Raw genomic sequence first — 21,513 nt, 5'->3', positions numbered from 1 at the left:
TTATGAATTTGTTAAGGTGCTGTAAATTGAATCACTACATATTCTATCATATTTCTACAATACTATATTGTTTTGTTTTATTGTAATTTTTTTCCCATTAATACACATACTGGATCCATTGCATCTGATAGATTTTCTCAAACTCGAGTTAGAGAAAATCCCAAGTTTCCCAACTCGTAATAACACATGTGCAATGACATTCATGTGCATTTAATAAAAAACTAAATAAAACAATATTTTTGACATGACTTGGACACACCATTACTTCTGAAATTACAGCATAATATTGATATAAAGTTGATCTAAATAATTTTTATTTTTATAGCACTTTATAAAATACAGATTGTTTCAAAGCAACTTTAAAGTATTACACAGTAAAGTAAAATCAACGTTGCAAACATTTGCCTCACTTTTTTGAAGTTTGCAACATTGATTTTACTTGACTGTTTAGTAAAACAATATCATAAAGCAGCATTTAAACAATACTATAACATCTAATATAACATCTACAATATCAGCAAAATACAATAACATCTACAATATCCACAACATCCTAATAATGACACCATTGTCTTGCTACTGCTGCTTTACTTGAATTAAGTGAATGATGAATGATGTGTATCATAGACACACCTGACAGGAAAAAAATCTGCAAAGTACTGGAGATGAGGGTTTCTCCCAGGTGAGCTGATAAACATTTTAAGGTGTTTGCATGATGGAACTTCTTTATGTGAATGAAGTCAATAGAGGAAGACATATGTCTGGGGTCTAAACCACAATATCCTGAGCATATGGCCCCGTTCTGCACAAGGGTGAGCTGTGACAGCCAAACGCACCTGTGAGTGTGTCTCCTTCCAATGAAGACTGCAAATTTCCTGAAAGATGTGGTTTCACACTAAAGGGAAACCAACAATGAGCAGTGGCTGTGCTAGAACCCGCCGTGACGTTTGAGAACTGTGCAACGATGATGAATTCAGTTTAATGTCAAAGCAAACAGAATTTGCATCTGTTTGCTTTGAGTTACATCACACTTGACAGCACAGACACTCACTCAAAGTGCCGATGAATTATCTGACATTCAGATGAAATGAAGTGTGTGACATAATGTGAGTTTAAGAATTTATACTCTAACCATTGTGCACTAAGCACTTCCTCATGCCAAGAACATTAACAATAACAACAACAACAACAAAAAAGACACTCATGTAGTTCTTTTTTTGTTTTCCAGTGGGGAAGAAGAAAATCATGTTTGTCAAAGCTTTGTAGACTATACTGGTTGAAGTTTTTCAGATTTTATCTTGTGGAACCTGCATGATAAACAAATAAATGACTAAGCGTGATGTGAAATATTTGTGTGGTATGCAATAGTATAACATTTAAATAAAATGTAAAACATCAATTCAGTTATAACACGTGTTTTTTTATTATTGTTTTCAAAGCAACCCAACAGTAAATAACAAGGAGTAATGTGAATAATCTATATTATCATCATATGTTTTACATTGCTATACTTATTAATTTTAAATAAGCATTTAAAGAGCACACAAAGTTTGCTAATGTAATTACAGACAATTTATTTATAACTTTAGGGTTGTCAAATTAGAAATATTAGTTTAAAAATGGCAGTTTATCTTGAGTTCAATGTTCTTCTCATGGTTAGCTGTGTTGAGAATCATTTGCATGGGAATGTTCCCTCATAGATCAACAAAGTGCTGCTTTTTAACCAGTGGTTGTGATGCAATTTGTTTTTAACTTGTTTGTGCACATTTTGATTGGTTAGAGGTAACAAATGCAATTAAAGGCTGTCTCTCACTTTACAAATGTGGGATAAAATATATTATATTGTGACATTAATGAGCAGTTTTATTCCCCTAAACTTCACCACATCAGCAGGTCGTGTCAGAGCATGGTTAATTGAGTCATGCTAAGTTAGACATAACTCGAACATTCTCAATAAATCCTTCCTCTTCAGTGCACGTGCAGTCATGTGACCACACCCTGATTGGCTGAGAGCAAACTATGGAATTATGTCACAGTTGATGCCAAGTTGTGGAAGGTACCGTACTTTCCATGTCCTGCTGAAGAGCACTGATAGGTCGCTCATTTGGAGGAAGAGAGACTTTCCAGATCTCACAAACAAATAAAGTCTTGTGTCGCAACATTGAGTTTTTCATGCAGGCTGTACAAAGTGTACCTAATCTGACGGGTAAATGGCTTTTAGTGATGTAACCCAAATGAATGGTCCGATTTGATCAGTTATTGATTAAAAGTAATTGTTTGATTATGCATGACAAATTTCTTTACAGTGTGCAACTATGAATTTCCACATACTTAACTTTAATTTAACTTTAAGTTCAATTGCTGCTTTGAATTTTTAATCAGATCGTCTGTTCAATTTATTTAATGTTAAATCATATTAAACTGACCTGTAGTTGAATCTTGTACAATATAATAAATTAAAATTGTTAAAATTGGTTAATTTGATGGTTAAAATGTTTTAAAACACGTTGACAACTTATTGATCAAATAAAATAGAACAATAAAGCATGCACATATATTAATGCTTTATGTATGTTATCTTATTGCAGAATGTATGATGAAAATGAAATTTTTGTTGTTTTTAAATAATTCAAGAATCACCCTGTATTGTCTTTTTTATTAAGGTGCATACTATTTTTGACAACATTTTAGGACTGGTTATCTTACATTTTATTTGATGATTCATTTTTAATACTAACTTAATCTTTAATTTCATATAGAGTACATTTGTGTACTTGTTTCACTCCGTCCAGTGCACAATATTTTGCACAATAATGACAATATTAATCATTTGCACAGTGTACGGTTCTTAAGATTTTCAGTCCCAAATGTTTATATTGAATTAATTTGAACTTCCTAGTGATACAAAAATGACTTTAATTTCTTTCATTGTGATTTACATGTGATGTTGATCCAATTACATTTCCTGCAGGGCATCATTAAAAACTTAAACCCATCAGTTTTAATAAAATCTGTGGATTAATGCTTATTAAAAGAGACAGACTCTGTATTTAGAAAGTTGAAAAAAGCGGCTTTTATTTACAGCAGTATTGCACAAATTAGCACAGAAATAGTTCAGTGCAAAATACAAAAAGATGCATTTAACAAACAAACAAACAGAAACAAATGATCATTGTGCTACAAATGTACTGGGTCCTGGGTGGCGTCAGATCGGGTGATGCGGGTGTTCAGTGCAACAGGACTGAAAAGACTCAGTCAGAGGTCCAGTGAGAAACACACAGGTTGGCCTGAAATTCGTAAGAGAAAAACAAAAACAGTTTGTTCTGGAATCAAAGGGCTGAAGAATGGGAATGCTGCTTAAATCTTTCAGCAAAGGCAAAGAATGAACACATGCAACATGACACAATGTAGTATGCATTGAAAAACGAGGTCTTTGGTTTGAATGGTAAACCTGGAACGGTAGACAAGCTAAACATTGTCATTTTGGCAAAGAGTAACAAACCGATATACAAACAAATGCATATGATAACACAGGGCCATGCATCTTCCACAAGTGGAATTGTCTAACCGACTTCCTAAACTTTCAGCAACACCTTTCATGGTAGGTAGTCAATACATCAGTTCATATTTAAATCTCTGTGACTTAAAAAAAACACATCATACCAACATACTTGATGACTCATCCCGAACCTTGTGCATTGATTACTGGAATACTGGGAGAACGGTAATAAAAGGCAAAGCCGGGAGGAGAATCTATAAGCTGAAGTAAAGAAGGAAAACTGGTTTGTTCAAGAAATCTACACAGGGGTATTTTCCTTAGTCCCTGAGACTGTTAAAGGTCATTTATTCAGGCCAGTTTATTAGACTCGGGGTAAGGCTGGAGTTAAACAATGGTTGTAATGTGTACACTACTAGTGGATATGGGCAAAGAACTAGAATGGCTGCAAATTTCAGTCCCAAATTTGGTGTAACCATAAACAATGTTTCTGTGAATAAAATCCTGATCTATCACCATTGTGCACTTGAGCAAGGCACTTAAACGCAGTTTCTTCCATGTGCATGATCACTTCGGAGGAAAGCTATTCCATATAAAACCCCTTGACCTAAACTATATTCACAAAACTAGTAATAAACATATGCTGTTTGAGCATTAATGGAATCATCAGTTACAAGCCCAAAATATCACTTATGCTCTCTAATAAAACCAAAACCGAAATACCAAATGTGGAATATGTATGTCAAAACAACAAATACATCCATAGTAGTTACACATACTTAATATTTTTGCATGTCCGATTTGAATTATTAGTGACAGGAATTTGATAACACAAAACAATGCTTAAAATATGAGATTTAAGAGTGGTTCAGAAGACCTTTTCACATGACTCTCATCTTTAAACACTTTAAGCATAAAGCGGCACTTTGATCTTTGCAGGAAAAGTGTTGCAGATGGCAAAACGGCAAAGCTATTTTATTGGCTTTCTGGATAAGAACGGGGTAAAAAGTAAAAAAAAAAATGGTTGGACAAATGTAGGTTCATAAGTATGTAACGTGATTTTAAAGTTCAGTGGCAAGTTCAAGTTAATATTATTTGAAATTATGTTAAAGCAATATCAACGGTTATAACTATGTGAAATAACACCTAAAGTTCACGGGCCAAAAAAGGTCTATTGCCTTTTGTTGCTCACACAGAAGTCACTTTCAAACCAAACAGCTTTTGTTTGGTCGAAGCAGCGAATTTCGCTTTCTACCTTTTTCGCCCTGATGCAAAACTCTCAGTTGTGTGGATTCCTATAGAAATGACTGGATTTTTGCCACAAAATTTAAAGAGTCACCTTAAGGATGGGATCTTTTGGGAAGTAATTATTATTTTTGTCAATTTTCCTTGGCTCCAGTGCAAATCTGTAGCAGAAGTTTCTTCCAAATGGTTGCATCAGCCTCACACTAAAATGGAAAGTGGCAGCCATACTTTAACTAATACGAATTTCAGTATATCAGACTACTGCGTGAACATCATATAACCTAATTAATATTCAGGACCCTCCTTTTTATAACAAAGGTATAGCTCAGTGCTTCAAAGTTTCCCGATGTATTAGGATTAACGTGAGTCATGTGAAAAAGACTTTAAGTATCTGGCTTCAAAGTGAGAATGCGCTTCCGATGTAAAATCCAAGAAAAAGACGGGAGTAAAGGTAATTCATCATTCAAATGTTATATGTCAAATTTCTATATATTGTTGATTGTTTCGGTCATGTCTTCAATTGCAATTTTATTAAAATCTAACTTCATTTTCTGTTTTGGGGTTTGTATTTGTATAGACTATTCAAACCAATCACAAGTGCAAACTTGGAGCCAATGAACACATGAGGGACAGGCAGAAACACTAACATCATCGCTTGACAAAATGTACAAATTAAATACAGTGGAAATAAATATAAAAGCAATAAAGAAAAAGACAGGGTAAAGACAAAAAAGAGAGATGTGTCAAGGGCAAACAGGCAAAGAAGGCACGTTTTCCACACTCCACATGGGCTTCAACAAAAACCTTCATGTCAACACAGCATGTAATGGCTCAGCTTTCCATGTGAACGCAGGAAACTCTGCTGTGAGTCAGTCAATGGATGGCCAAGGGTTCCCTATGTATGTATCCGTCCAAGTCTGCACATATCCCGACAGGTCCAAAACTGTACGCCGAAACCCGGAGAGGTTGCGGAAGAGCAGCACTGCTGTTATTCCTCAATATGTACATATTTACAGTCAGATGGGGGGGTGATGTGTGATGCTACATGTCGGCTACGCGTCTGCTGGGTGTTCAATGTGTCAATCATCTCCTTCGCAGGAAAAATTGTACTACACGTCCAATAAGGTCATTCATCCACATGATGATGGCGTGTTCGTTGGGAGCATCGTTCCCGCCTGCACCGGCCTGTTTGGATGAGACAAAAAAAAGGCATTTAATTGAGAATCATGTTATTAAAATTAAATAGTACAATGCTAATAGACAACTGCTGCTGAAAGCTAACAAGAAAAAGGCGCTGGATCCCCAATGTCCTTTAGGGATGGCAAATCCTGTCATGCAACTCAAAATTTCCGGTAATATTTTAAAAATAAGGACTGAAAGAGTCGTTAAAAGCGAATTGGTAGCATATTGTTTTTTTTAAAGCCTACGTTAAGCTTTTTTCTTCTGGTGACTGTATTTAAACTTCAAAATTCATGAGTTAAAATTATCATTTTATCAGAGATTATTTTGTTGGCCACAGAGCCTATTTTTTGCAGTAAGCCATAAACCAATGGAAAATCATATTGGCCTTTCATTGAGGGAACCAGAATTACTGCATATGGCTGAGAGGTTGGAATACAAAAATACATTATCACTGTAGTGCTATATTGCATTTGTTTTCATTATATATATATATATACACACACATTTACATAAAATACATTAAAGTACATAAAAAAACATAGAGGTGTGACTCTAAATTGAGGGTTTAGCTTGAATAAAAGCACTTCCTTATGCTGCATCTTTTAATTACATTTCCTGAATGCTAAAATGCTTTTTTAGAAAAGGGGTTGAATTTGGAGCTAAATGCTAAAAATAATAGTGTTTACCTTACTAATCTACTATTTTTGGACAGATATAAGCACATGTACGCACATGAGATCATTCTGACTCGCAGATCTTGCTAATCTTTACAGTAAAGAGCCGCCCAGGTAAGTCCTTCAGCATATACCGTGACACTCTGCACCATGTTGACACATGAAATACCATGGTTAGACCTTGATGTTTTGAGGGATTTACAGTATCTGTACGTCGGTCAGATCTACAACAAATGCAATACAGGAACTAGCAGCTGCCAGGTTATCCGGTGATCTCCAGGTCTGTGAGATTTGGCAGCGACTGACCTGAACCAGGTGGCCTCTTTCTGGCCTGCAGCTCTGCGCTGCGTTCACCCAGCGTGCTGAATGACTGCGATAAGCAGCGAGAGCATTTCCCCCAGGAGACTGGCAGGAACTCGTGAGGAAACGCACTCTACAAGCCAGAAAAAAAGACAATAAAAAAGCCTTTCCTTTAGAGAATGAAGGGAGGATGAAAAACAGCAGGCCGGGGCGTGACCCTCACCTCCAGGATAAGAATCTCCTCTCAGATGGCAACTATCAACAGGCCGGGTGAATCTCATAAAAACTGCTATTTCAGCCCACAATCTTAACACGGATGTTTCAAAATAATAAAATGATTTTTATAATTACTCAAATATATTATTTATATTATATAATTAGTAAAAAATATTTAGAATATTTAGATAAACAATTAAAATAATTGTATCATAAATACAATTATATACAATATAAAACAGAGTAAAATAAGCAGTAAAATTATGTTAAGAAAGGTTTTAAAAGAGGCCTTTTATTCATGCCAAAATGTAATTAACTTCACAATTTCAATTTTATTCAAATATATATATGCTAATAATGTCACATAAAAAAACTAAATGTCACAAATGTTCCTGCTTTTTCTTTATGCAAAAATATAGTTTATTACTTTTTTTTGGTTTTGGGGCGAAATGACCCATTTTATGAGATTCACCTGGCTATCACACACACATTCACTAATGAACTAAATCACTGAATCAAGGCAGGTGTGCGTCTATGAATACGTTCGACCTGCATGGGGTCTAAATTAGGCCCTGTCATAAAACACTTTCTTTGCAAACAAAGACAGAGTGAAAAAAACAGCTTTTAATTCAGTAAAAGCCCTGCCAAAAATCACAACGTGCCCAAGGAAGGACTGTGAATTCAGCCAGAGGAAACAGGTGAGGAGGAAGTGGAGTGAAATGGAGGGAGATTTTACACTGTGTTGTGTGTGTGTGGTTATAGAAGAGAATCATGAGTCAATGGGGCTGTGGTGCTTAAAGCGAACATGCTTCAAAGAGAAACGCTCGTTTCAAAAGCTGCATAATTTCACATGACGTTCATTTTGACTTGAGTGAGTCAACGCTAAACCACGCATCACTGCGAGTCAATGATTTACACAACAAAATAACTCTTGAGGTCACTGAGTTTAGGAGAACCGAATACAAGGGGCACTTCAGAGAGGAAGCAGTGCCACATATTGAGTTAAATATGCAGGAAGCGTGATCTGAAGAAGTGCTGTTTACTGATATGGGTTTTCAATGACCAGTAGCAATAAACAGAGATTAGGATTGCTGTTGCATGAAATAAAATGCGCTTATCAGGTAGGGGTGGGTGATTAATTCAAACATAATATTTAGCAATTATTATTTAAAAAGATTTAAATCAAGCTATCATTGTTTTGAATATTTTTACACTTCAACATTTTGACAATACACCAATGCTACAAAATGACAAAAATTCTGCTTCATGCATGAGACGCTGCACAAGACTAGATGGTCAAACATGTTCGTCAAGTGCATGATTACACAGAAAAACAATGGGAAAAGCAGTGCAGTGCAATGAAAATCTGTAAAGAACTACTACTGTATGTTTGATATTTAATGTTTGCATGATAGTGACAGGCTAAAATCTGCTGATATATAATCGCATACTACTGGAGTTATACAGTACTTTGCCATTTTGAACTTGAACTGCCTTGACTTTTTGAGTTGACCGCTAAAACTGAATGGCTTCATTTTGGTTAATAAATATTTAGCATTTTCATTATTTCATGATATTTCTGTTTAAGAGAAGTTTATACAATAGTTGTCTTCATATTTAATGCACTTTTTCTGCAAAGATATTTTACACTTACTCCATGTTGACCACTTCATGTGGGATAACACTTTATTTATTTTTTGTGCTATATCGCCCAGCACTAATATCAACTGCCCAATGCATAGCCTGTAGTGCAATTAACTTAAATACTTTTTAAATGCATGTATAATGTATAAATGCTGTACAAAGCCGAGCTATATTCACATTTTATATTTGGTCTGTTAGTCGGCATTTGCAAAAACCAATGGAACATTTTCAATTGCACTAAAGCATTTAACTGACATTTACAAAGGACAAATTATTGTTTTTATCTGACTGTAATCAAACATTTGACATGAGTTACAAGCCCCTTAAGGATGGTAAAATTTTCAAACTGCTTCAAACACAATCAGAATTCCAAGTCGGAACTTTCTGCTTTAAAATTTGGAGGGAGATTTAATGCTTCCATTAATTGGACACAGATAGGATGACCCTAAAACAGCCAAACAGCATCAGATTTATTGGTGTATCACTAGTTTACATAACCGTTCATATGCTGTTAAGAAAGCGCAGTTGTGTGTTGCATGCACAACTTAAGCAGGTCACGAAGAGGCTCTTGGTTGTGATGTGGTGAGTGTGTCTTCAAAACCAGCGTGACACTGCAGATCGAGTAAAATGACAGACGCGCATCCCTCTAATCAGGCACAATTAGCTTATTCACCAATGCGGAAAAACCGTCTTATTACTATTTCAGCCCGGTTTGAGTCGACATATCAGCTCTCGCATCCTCCATCTGGGATCAATTGTGTCACTGTTAGCTTTAAAGGAGATCTTGACACAAAAGATGGTGTTTATCTAGAGTTCTATCTGTACTGTGGGACAGGGGGCAAACAGAGAGAGCGAACGGGAGAAGAAGAGTGGCATCCCTGACTCATCTCGCAGGGACAATAGAGTCTGGCATGGAAAAAAACTCTGCGACCACATGCAAGAAAAACAGAGTTGCCACAACTCAACGAAGCCAGAGTGCAGCAAAACAACCCTCACAGACTGTAGTGAGCTGCGAATACATTCACAGATGGTCGGTTTGCTATTGCCAGAGCTGGTAAAATGCATGTAATACAACACAAGGGCATGTGCTTTCAGTTGAAGTGGAGGAATAGCATGTGACAACCTGACGAAATCGAAAAACATGGAGCAACAAAGAAACTACTCCATATTAGCTGCGCGTCAGCCTGCAGTTACAGTGCAAAGACGTATGATGGAATGTGTTTTATTGTGAAAATCAGTGTAATGACATAAAAACATGAGAGGAAAGTACAAACAGATGCAGAGGACCTTGTGAACAACATATTTGTGAAGCATTTATTTATGGTTTTAGTTAACTATAACAATGCATGAATAGTTGTATTTTTATTAGCTAATCTTCACAACGATTGAAAAATAATGCAACAAATTTGTTTCTTAAAATAAAACATCCATCTTAAAATTTAATTTAAAAGAAATTTCAAATTTATTAAAAATTATTTTTTAAAAATATTTTCATTATTTAATTTTATTATTAAAAATACTTAAAATTATTGTGATTTCTAAAGCCACAATAATTGAAAGACATTTTGTCATTCTAATCTAATTAACATCCAAAAAAAAGTTTTATTTTTTTTATTTCCCACCAAACTAAATAACAAAACATACTGAATGCACTGTACTTCTGACCTTTGCACATTTTCATCCATATCATATTAAATATAACATCTACAACGACAAAAGGCATGTTCACACCAAGAACAACAACTATAATGATACATATAACTACATTGGTGTTCACAATAGTATTCAGTGTAACATAAACATGTGCTGCAGTTTTGGCATCTGCTGCTTTAAGCTCAAGCTCTTTAAAGTCAGGTGGATTCTGATTGGCTGTCAATGATTTATTTTTCATAAAATCACTCTGGATGTGATTCCAACAATATTGTTTCTTTGTGTTGTTTTCGTCGAATTTGAACAATTATCTTAAGGTCAACTGAAGCATCTTTATCTACTCCGTGAAGCATCCAGTGATTCATTCCAGCTGCGCTAGGAAGGACAGTTGAGGTTCTGACTTACTGCTAGTCACTCAAACTGCACTAACCCTCGGGGAGACAGTGAGTTTGCAGCATGTTCGGACATAAACGCATGCAATCATCTCCTGAGAGGTAGCCGCATGACTCAACAGAAACTTCACCAGCTACAATACTCTAGACTGTTCCAGTTCTCCAGGGAACAGGCCTGCAACAAAAGAGCATTGATGCGAAGAGCTGACAAAGGTCCGTCATGTGTGATTTTGCAGTGCGAGATGCAGACATTAGTGGTGCTGGAACAACAAGCAGCTCTGTGGCCAGACATCTGCTCTGCATTAGCGCGGTGCTTACTAACAGAGTGCTAGCATGTCACACCAGCACTCCTCCATCAGAGCCAGCGCTGGAGAACGCTGCACATCCAGGACAATTATAGAGCCTCCAATAAATCCCAGCTGAAGTTTCTGATTATCTTTTCTATTTATGAGAGGAACTTGAACGGAAAGCTCACACTGAGTTCTTGCGCCGCTGCATTTAATAAACCAGGCTGCCAAAAGAGATTTGATTGCTCAAGTCTTTCTTAATTTATTTTTTATTGGTGCCAAGCATCATTATTAATATTCCTCATACTTACTGTTAGGGCTTTATTCAAATCCCTAACACAAAGTGTTAGACGTTATTAGCCACAACTCATCCTAATACCTCAAATCGAGCGTCTTGAGTGGGAGAGGTGTGATATTGCTTTTCTAATGATTTGAAATTACAATTTTAGTCTGGCGAAGAATAAAATAAAACAAGCCAAAAAGTCTCCAATTTACAATGAATTGGGGATTGGGTCATATTTAGAGACTTGAGGAAATTATGTCCTTAAGCATTATTTTAATTTTGATGATTTCTAGAACTGGAAAGGGTGTGTAAATTTAATACTAATTATACAACTACATTAGCATTTCTAAATAAATTTTATATATATATTTTTTAGTTATGCCAAGCTCTAAAACATTGAGTAGGAATTGTGAATAATAATAAAAAGTAGTAGTTGTATGTAGTTGGAACTCACTGGGACTTCAAATATTGTGGAAAACGGGGTCAGAAAGGTTGAAAACCACAGGTCTACATTATAATTTACTTAAGTTAAACACCATAAACCACTTCGCAACACCCAAGAAACCATTTTCAGTACTCTAGCAACCAGATAGCAGTGTCCTGAAATGAGCTTTACACAGACAAGAAAGCCTTTTTTTCATAAAGTCAAATGTTTAATGACATTATGGCATTTTCTATATTTTTACATTTTAAATGCGGAAATACTTCATTTAATTGACAATTTTTCCCAATCAGTTATTCCAAAAATCCCCATTTAGACGTCAACCAAATGTGGACTAAATATCCAAACACACCGGAGCATCAAACTCCTGAAGGTTGAGATTCACTCTTCATCGTAGTTTACTTGCTACTTTCTATCAACCATTCAGTAACAACCTAGCAACCACTTGGAATACCCTAGCAACCACATAGCAGCACAGAAGATACAACCATTCATATTTTATTCCATTTATCATGGAAGTCAATTGTTTAATTTAATAAAAATTGTTTAATCCGACATCTCAAATGTGAAAGTTCTTCAATTCATTGACAGCTTTTCCAATCAGTTATTCCAAAATCTGCTGTACTGAGGTCAAACAAACATGATCAAAACAAACTAACACACGCAGGAGCATCAAAAACACAGACACGTGAGAAGAGAAACAAACAAAAGCATGGAGTCCAACCCCTCCATTTGGAGTGCTGGCCGGCCGTTTCTCTCTGACCCTGACAGTGAGCAGCTCTCGCTCGGCCCGAGTGCGTCTCTATGGCGCTGAGGAGACTGACCCGCTGCATAATTAGAGCCCAGAGCCTAACCGCAGGGTAAACATAATGAAGCTGAGCTGTCCCAGACACATACAGTGCTGCCCTGCAACCCTCCCTCTTCTCTCTCGCTCTCTCTCTCTTTTCAGATGACCCCTCGGCCTATTAGAAACCCCACCAGGGCTATTAGTCTGAGTCTTTAAGAGAAGTGGGCGGTTTGGGGGGGGTTGGGATGAATTCTGCTCCTCCGGAGTCTTCTGAAACACAGCAGACTCTGTACGAGGCTGTTGTCACGCACACGCTCCTGTAATGTTAGGGCTGCTTGTTGGGATTCATTAAATAGATATAACATTCGAGTGGACTTGGCATCCGCTCTCAACTGTGCTTCAAGATTACTTTTGAGTTGTGCATTATATTACATTACATTTTATTATTTCAACATGTAAAATGACCAAATTTATACACCTGCAGTGCTTCCAAATCCTTTAAAATAAACCATTAAAATACACATAAGCTCAGAAAAGTTAACATCCTTGTTTCCTCAGAACTCTGAGTTTCCCACAGTTATGACTTTTTACCTGAGAATTCTGGGTTTACCTTTTTGCCATTCTTTCTTTCCTTTTAGAATTGAGTTTACATCCCTAAAGTCTGACTTGTTTACCCAGAATTTTGAGCTGACACACCACACTTCTGGCTTTGTTTTTCTCTCTTAGAATTGAGTTTACATCCCAAAATTTCACAATTCTGAGTTTTTTTCTCAAAATTCTGACCTGGATGTACAAGGAAGCTTAAAAGTAACGTGAAAAAGTGAGGTAAATTTTATTTAATTAAGAAATATAATCTTATTATTAATAAGCTATAATTATTTTATAGCTATTTTCTTAATCTTTTACTTGGTTTTTTTGTTTTAAGCCTAAAGGTTTTTATTTTTTGTCTTTAAAATGGCCTTCTGGGGTGCTAAACCCAAACGTCTCCTCTGATTAGGCTACAGGGTGTGTCTGGAGAACCAGGCGAACACGACACATCCAGCAACAATGAATCACTGATGAATCAAGTGCACTTGTTAACAGCGAATGCGTCATGCAGCATTCTATATGAGCATATCTCTCTGAAAACATGTGATTGTTCTGGAAGGTTATTATTTTAAGCAAATAAAAAAAAACTTTGAAAACAAAACAAAGTTGCCACAGGCATAGTGAAGTATAAGACATCGTTTAACAATCAAATGAAAAACAAATCCTATTTCTACTAGCATTCACAGGTTTGGGGGCAGTAAGATTTTATTTTTCAAATAATAATCAGCACTGATTTCAATATTAATAAATGTTTATTAAGGAGCAAATCAGCAAATTAGAATGATTTCTGAAGGATCATGTGACTGGTGTAGTGATGCTGAAAATTCTGCTATTAAACAGCTATTTTAAATTGTAATATTTAAGTATTTTGATAAAATAAATGCAACTTTGGTGAGCACTTTTCAAAAACATTTTTTTTTTAAATCTTACCAAACTTCTAAATGGCTAGTGTATGAAAAAATGGTGTAAATGTATGTACGAAGATAGAAATGTATGAAAACAATGTCAGACTTTTGTTCACACACTTAACCCCAAGTATGAGCAATAAATAGTAACTGTTGCCTTAACAAGCACCGCTAATAAATGTACCGTTGAGCTGTTTATGAGCACGTCTGGGCTCTTGCCTACAGGTATATCTTTCGAGAGGTTTGCAGCCAGGCCTTGCTCACTTGAACAATGACTAAGGTAATTTTACGCAGCAATAACCAGACAACGATAGCCGGAGTAGATAAGACTCTATTTGCATGCTGAGCTCCCAGAGATGCCCTCAATCAAAACTCTGTCTCTTTACACTGCTACAGAGAGCGATATTTGCTACAAGAAGCTGGTCAACTTCAAATCCTCATAGACGCCACATTTGCTAGTCGCTAATTTGAGAGCGTAAGATCTGACACAACATAATAAACACAAATTCTACCAGACAGAACTGTGTCCAACTGGACAGCTGCCCAAACAGGAAGCATGACACCGTACTGGAGTCCAAGAGGTGAAAAGCACTAATTCTTCAACGGAGGTATTAATAATCTCAGATATAACCGATACAATAACAGAATTTTATCAGAGCCAGCAGCATCACCATACAGTGAAAACAAGTTTGGATGTTCAATAGATACCCAAAGGTGGACATACTGTACTGGCATGGCTATATTTGCATAAGGAATGCACATAAACACAACTTGAGTCATGCAGCCCTGGACATTAATCTAACAAGGTCATATCTATATTATCTAATGTAATAATTGCTCATTAGTGCATGGCAATTGCAGTATGAATATTAAGCAGAATACTTGATGCTGATTTGATTCGACAAATTTCATATATAGTGGTGCTAATTTTAATATTACTCTGTATTACAACTGCATTATTTTTACTAATAAAATAAAATAAAAAGTGGGACTCAAAGAGGAATCATAAATCCCTTAATTAACAGTTCCTGGTGACTGTAGAATCTAGTAACTGAGAATGAGATGATGAAAGGCGAAAGTGTGAACACCATATCAAGCCTTGATTCTTGATGAAGAACCTTGATTTCTTGACTGCTGCCGAAGTGATGCAACATTTAGAAATACAAGTTATGAAAATAAAGCTGCCTTTACAAAGACAGAGTAAACATTTCCCTCATTAAGGCCCTGATCTGCAGAGACTTGCGATGCCGCTTTCGTATGCACGCTCCTCTCTGCAACACCTGATTTATACTCTGATATACGAGGGGGCGGCTTCCAAATGCGAATTCAAACCAGCTATCCTGGACAGACAAAGAAAGCTGTTGCTCTAGCGAGTGAAAATATTTCATCATCATCAATCTCCTGCACTTGATCCTATGGTGTCAACTCAATATTACTCACCCCGAGACAGTAGAGACGGTTGAACTCGTCTCCAATGCGCCGCAGCTCCCGAGCGACTGCCATCTCCGGCCCCATGGCTTCCACAGGTGCTGCCATCTGCACGTGCTGGTGGCTAGGTTCGTCAAACCATACCTCTGAGAAACACAAGCAAAATCAATTTTTAGACATTCAAACCTTAAATGATAGGAATGAGCTAAATATTTTGTATCCCTATATATATTTCACAATTTTATTAAATATATATTTGTAAGATGCATTGTAATAATCCTTCTAAACATTTACAACTCCAGAAAATACTTTTTTATAGTGGTCACGATCCTGCAGAGTTTAGCTTCAGCCCTCATAAAAACTCGCCTGCCTGTATCTATCTAGTAATCCCGAACGAAGTTGCCTATCCCTGGTCTAAGTTATAAAATTTCGGCTAAAGATTTTGAAAACAAGCTTTTGTGTGCAGTTGAATTGTGAAGGCCAGGATTAAGAAGAATAATTCCTATTTAGAGACTTGAGGATGGAATTTAAACAAGCAGAAAAACAACTACAAATCAAGACATTTATTATTTCAATTCATCCATCTACTGTTTTTCCTTCTTTCAAGAACCAGAGTCCACACTGTCTTCATACGGTCACACAGAAAGCCAGGATTAAGAATCCAAATTTCATGAAAAAATAAACACTCTTTGACTAGACACAAAAGTCATTTCAACACCATGCAAGACTTCTTGTCCTGTATATCGCTTGCCATCGATTGGTGCCAACAACCACCTCTGCAACCTCTGGTTTGGTTTTTCCACAGCCATTATCATGATTTAATATTTGCTAACAGTGCTAGAATTCCACGTTGTCGGTTGTAAGGCTGTAGCTGAATGATAGCTGAGGTTATGAGGCGAAACGCTAATATCACCCAAATTCTTTCTGAACTCAAATTGATCTCGCACTATGACTCAAGCGAGAAGCCGTTTGACTGTTATTTCTCATGCTCAATCATATTAGGACCAATGGATACTCATTTCCTTTCACAACTCTGCTAAACCTATATGAACTGAACCAGACAACATCTCAAATATCATTCAGAGTTTCAGTCAACACTTTCTCCTCATTCTCTCAGGCCTTTACTACACTGTAACTACACCAACAACTTTACTACATCATCAACAACAACAACAACATTTCAAATGAAGACATCTAAATCAATACTGCAGCGGTCAGATGACTGTGTGTGCGCTCAGTTCTGGCTTTGTTTATCACCACGTCTTTATTTATCTTTGGACAAAATAAGACGTCTGACCCATAAGAGGTGCTCAGAAAGGGCAGAGTTCATACGTGTAAATTCAAGACCTTGTGCCAGCACAATGCAGCAGCTAAAGGTATAAACAAGAGGCCACTGGTAGAGGAACTCTCCTGTCGAGAAAGCAACAGATGAGAGCCCTGATAAGTTATTGTTGTTTCTCTTCGCCATTAAGAGTGGCTACAGGAAGACAATTATCACCATCTCATATCTCCAGGCTCTCAATAGGGAAAACAGAGATGGTTGGATCTCGTGTCTAGACTTCACAAAAGACAGGCTAGTCTATTTTGACTGCATGCACTAAGGCTGAGTCTCTGACTGCTTTCTTGAGGCCTCGGTGACAGTGAAGGTAAACAAGAAGACAACAGGCAAATCAGCCCACTCTATCTGAGGCATTATGAGAAGATGGGTCACATGCTGTGGTCATGCGTCTCAGGTGCGCCGGGTTTGCAAGATATTGTGAATGAACCAAGCTGAGGGTGCATGCTTTAGAATACATAATGCAGCAAACAATCTGATGTTAACAGAGAGGAAATGCAGGTTGCTTCTTTTAGAGCAGCTTTCACAAAGACTAATGATTCGACTTGGCTTTAGGCAGATCTGTGCTGCTTCTAAATGAGAAGAACATGCTTTCTGGAAGAGATTTTTGAGACAAGTGCACTGCCAAGCATCAAAACATTATGCTTATCATTGTGCTAATGTGGAAAACTGAGAGCCAAGTTAAACATCCAAAGCACTTACATGGATGACATTCATAAACCGTGAGATGTAGCTATATTCGTATTTTTATATGCACCTTTATTTCACCTGTACAATCTGTCATTGTCTATTTGGATAGTCTAGTTTTGTTTATTTTTACTTCACAGACCCAGCGACCCCCCCCCCCCCTCCTCTATTCAGATCCCCAACATATATAAAATAGCTAGATTTTATTTGCCAACATTTTCTAATGTCTTTGATTAACATGCTTATTATATAACTAATGTATTACATTTTCACTACTACACGTTTTTTAAGAAAATCTATGTTTTATATATCTGTCCACTGACCCCCAGGGGCCCAAAACCACATTGACCCTTGACCTTGGGAATAAAGCCTCGTTTTAGACGTTTTTACGCCATAAAAATGATCCAAAATCAATAATTATAAATTATTAATTTCGTCAAAACATTGAAGAGCGCGCGTGATTCAAAGCTCAGTCACACAAAGGCGGGAAAACCTGCAATTTGAAATGATCCAATTCTTAACGGACTAATCCACTGAGAGAAATCGTTAGGATGCCTCGCTGTTTGTCGCGTCAGTGTCGTGTTTACACACCACAAAATAGAGCCTTTTTTTCTCCAGTGGGCTCTTACCATCATTTTGGTCGTCTTGCGCTTCGGAAATATTGGGCATTAGCGGGGAACTTGGCACAGAATCGCTGTCGACGGAAAAATAGCCACTAGATGACCTGGAGAAGGATCGGGACATCGGTGACCTCAACTGGTGACTATTCGACATGGCATTCCCTCCCCTTAACGGGTCCCCATCGCTCGGCTGAGGGAAGTCAAAGTGTTCGGTGCGCAAGACAGCTCCGCCACCGGCTCTCTCTCCGCCTCCCCGCGAGGCCGGGCCGTTAGCCAGCGTTTGCTCTCTGCAGAACAAACAAAACAATCATTACTGTCTTTTGCAAGCGATTCGAAGAGGAATTGTGTGGGTTGTCGGCAGGGGGGTTTTGAATTTCCAGTCTATTTCGTGACGATTCGCACGCGCTTGAAAACTCTGCTGGCATAACCGGCGAAGTGCGTCACAGACGAGCTCCACTTCAACTTCCTATTTCTTCCTTACAGCAAAACAGTCAACATGTTGGGATAGAACTCGAGAACGCGCGAGGGCGTCGCGTCGAAAAACGCACGGCTCTTCGAGATCGCGCTTATAGCGGAATCTAACGTACACGCGTTCGACTTTGTTTAATCGTTCTGGTCTAGACGGGTTCATTATGTCGCGCTTTTTAAAATGAAAACACATCTCGCAGTTCTCCGTAAACCAGTTCAGCTTCGTCAGTCATGCCGGTTTGTACAAACCGCGGAACAACCATGACAAAACAGCAGGGAATACAGAAATAAAACACCAAACAATTACTTACACGCTAAAATAAAAACAGAACAAACTCCTTCAATGATGTTGTAGTATCACCTAATGTACCGCTGGATTTGCTGCCCCTTGCACTTGTTAGTAAGTACTTTATAGTCCGTATGGAGCTGCGCGAGTTAGAAACACGCACGCGACTGGATCGCAGTTGCGTTCTTCGGTTTTCTTTATATCTTGCTTCGATGTCTCTTGTCAGCGAGTTGTAAAGTCAGTCTTTTACTGACAGTAATGAATAATGTACTGTACGTGCGGGGAGTCTGACGCAACGCGATCGCGACGCCTTACTTTCTTTCTTTAATTTCACCTGTTGTGCTCCATATTCTACTATCATCCCTCGGTTCTGAACGATTTATTTTCAAGGAGAGCGCGGCGGCGAAATAATAAGCGAACCAAAACAAAGTTTCCAATAATAGGAGCGCGTCGACGCCTCCAAGTGTTCAGACAGCAAACAATAGCGGACAAAGTTGTGCGAGTATCAGTCTAACAGACCGACAGATTAGACGATAGTTAAAAATAAATAAACAGTAATAATAAAAAATAGGCTACATATCGAACGGCACGTTTTAATTCGCCACTGTTTCCAGCCGGGAACATTTCGAGTCATATTTCGACAGTAAAGCGCGAATAAATATATATTTTACACACGTTGGTAGAGTATCGCCTGGCGTACATCTGTAGAACTTCAACAACAACCGCAGGTTTTCATCGTATTCGGACTTACTTTTCAGTGGATGACGGAAAAGAAAACAAAGCAAGCATGTGCATGGCGTTACCAAATGCAAACAGTTAAATAATTCACTCTGGTTAAATGTCAGCACGTATGGACCACCGCGGGGAGTGGACTCCTCAACTTCATCTCAACTTTTATTGTCTTTGCGACATTGTTTGGATGGACGCTATGTAAAACGCGCATCTGAAGTTTCACTTTTTTCCCCCTCGCCGCCGCGCGCAACTTTGTTTTTTGCGCGTTATGCTTCGCTGGCATAAAATATCAACACGAAAAATAATCCAAGGTGATCTTGACAAATGTCCTATTTTATTAAACCGCTTTACTGATTTTAAATCTCGGCGATCAGATACCATAACGCGTAAATTATTTACATGCTATCCCTTCTGAAAGACAATGTTGTGCAAAAAATAAAAAAGTGCAAAAAAGTTGTCCTAAAGAAAGCCGGTTGTATGTACAGTATGTTCGATACGCGCGCATGAACTCACCTGGACGTGTCAGACATATCCGCTGCGGCAAAATCGCGTTAACGCATCATCTTAGCGATAGACAACAAAACGAAGGGTAAATTTCGAAATATCCAGAGAATAAAAAAAGTGGAAATAGTAAAGCACAATTCCAACAGCAGGCAAATCGATGACTCGAAATCTCTCGATGTGTTTGTTTCGCTTAGAGCAGCTGTCAGATAAGATCCTATGTGAAAAATGTCCACAGGATTGTTTTGAATTGTCTCTTTTGTCTTGGTGTCTTCTTCTCAAGTACACTTCCTCGCCGAGGCTCACTCTCTCGTCTGCTGCGCAGAGAGAGCAAGTTGTTCTTGTGTCTGTATTACTGAAGTGAACCCTCACAGTAAAGCGGATAAGCCACGCCCACGTGGGATGGGCTTGTGATGGTCAAACCCACTGGGCTGGGATCTTCTCAAACCACACCATCAGACTCTAAATGTACAAACACTTTAGATTAAACTAAAACAAAAGCACCATAGTTCTTCTTTTGCACGGGCTAGTCTCTTCTGTGGTATATGTCATGTACAGTCAGGTTGAATAATGTTTGATCACAAGTCACAAGTGAATCATGCATTTTGAAACAATGTCATGTTGCTTGCTGCATGCAAAACCAGATTTACAATTGCCAAACTTAATATTTGGTGCACATTTTATTATGTTTTAATGAAAATTACAGATTATAGACCGAGAATTTTATCTAAATTGTTTACCTTTATTTGGCTCAAATGGTAAATAAAGGTAAATGTATGGCAGTTGATAATGGCATTACAAACTATAGCAGCTGAGCTGTAATAAATTATCATCTGTCCAACATACTATTGTGGTTACTGTTACTCAGTGTATGTGCAATTGGATAAATGTTCAATATCTGTGCGTCATGTGATGACTTATTTTATTTGGGCTTTCTCAACTCAGTATTTAACAAAAAACTGCTGCTTTGTGTACAGTATGTGTATATATAAATAAATCTGAATTAATTGATGAATAGAAAGTTCAAAAGAACATAATTTATTTGAAATAGAATCTTTTGTAACATTATGAATCTTTACTGTTACATTTGATAAATTTAATGCATCCTAGCCGAATAAAATGATTAATTTCTTTCTTTGAGAATAATTAAATAATCTTAATGACTCCAAACCTTTGAACAGTATTATCACACAGGCCCGGACTATTTCATGAAAGTTCAAAAATGGTGAAAAAGGAAACTGAAAGTTACAACTCGAACGCCTAAAAAACTAAACTTTCCCTCAGAGATAAATAAGCATATATACATTTTGATGATGAACAAATAAAAAGTTCATTCAAAGTAGTTGCTGAGCAACATACAAATG

General features: G+C 37.4%; 1 protein-coding gene across 2 annotated transcripts; it reads right to left on the bottom strand.

Moving 5' to 3' along the window:
* Positions 1-3,049: 3,049 nt before the first annotated feature.
* LOC113056675 (bcl-2-like protein 11) lies at positions 3,050-21,119 on the bottom strand. Of its 2 annotated transcripts, none has more exons than XM_026223472.1 (4): positions 20,162-20,726; positions 18,172-18,449; positions 15,532-15,665; positions 3,050-5,926 (listed from the first exon to the last, which is right to left on the bottom strand). In XM_026223472.1, the coding sequence occupies exons 1-4, from the start codon at positions 20,176-20,178 to the stop codon at positions 5,825-5,827; spliced, it is 531 nt and encodes a 176-aa protein (XP_026079257.1). In that variant the 5' UTR covers positions 20,179-20,726; the 3' UTR covers positions 3,050-5,824. The 2 variants fall into 2 exon arrangements, with proteins under 2 accessions (XP_026079257.1, XP_026079256.1); XM_026223471.1 differs by lacking the exon at positions 3,050-5,926 and adding an exon at positions 5,933-7,030 and having other exon boundaries at positions 20,162-21,119.
* Between the last annotated feature and the right edge of the window lie 394 nt (positions 21,120-21,513).

This window comes from Carassius auratus, chromosome 38 (assembly GCF_003368295.1).
Source record: "Carassius auratus strain Wakin chromosome 38, ASM336829v1, whole genome shotgun sequence".
Lineage (NCBI taxonomy): Eukaryota > Metazoa > Chordata > Actinopteri > Cypriniformes > Cyprinidae > Carassius > Carassius auratus.
Note: the sequence above shows the minus strand (reverse complement) of the source record. Positions and strands in the feature narration are given on the sequence as shown.

What these genes read in the sequence shown, in the direction of transcription:
- LOC113056675 (XM_026223471.1), bottom strand. An exon ending in GCAAGACGACCAAAATGATG is followed by an intron (nt 15,666 to 18,171) that starts GTAAGAGCCCAC and finishes TGTGTTTCTCAG; the next exon opens with AGGTATGGTTTGACGAACCT. An exon ending in ACCGTCTCTACTGTCTCGGG is followed by an intron (nt 7,031 to 15,531) that starts GTGAGTAATATT and finishes TCTGGCTTGTAG; the next exon opens with AGTGCGTTTCCTCACGAGTT.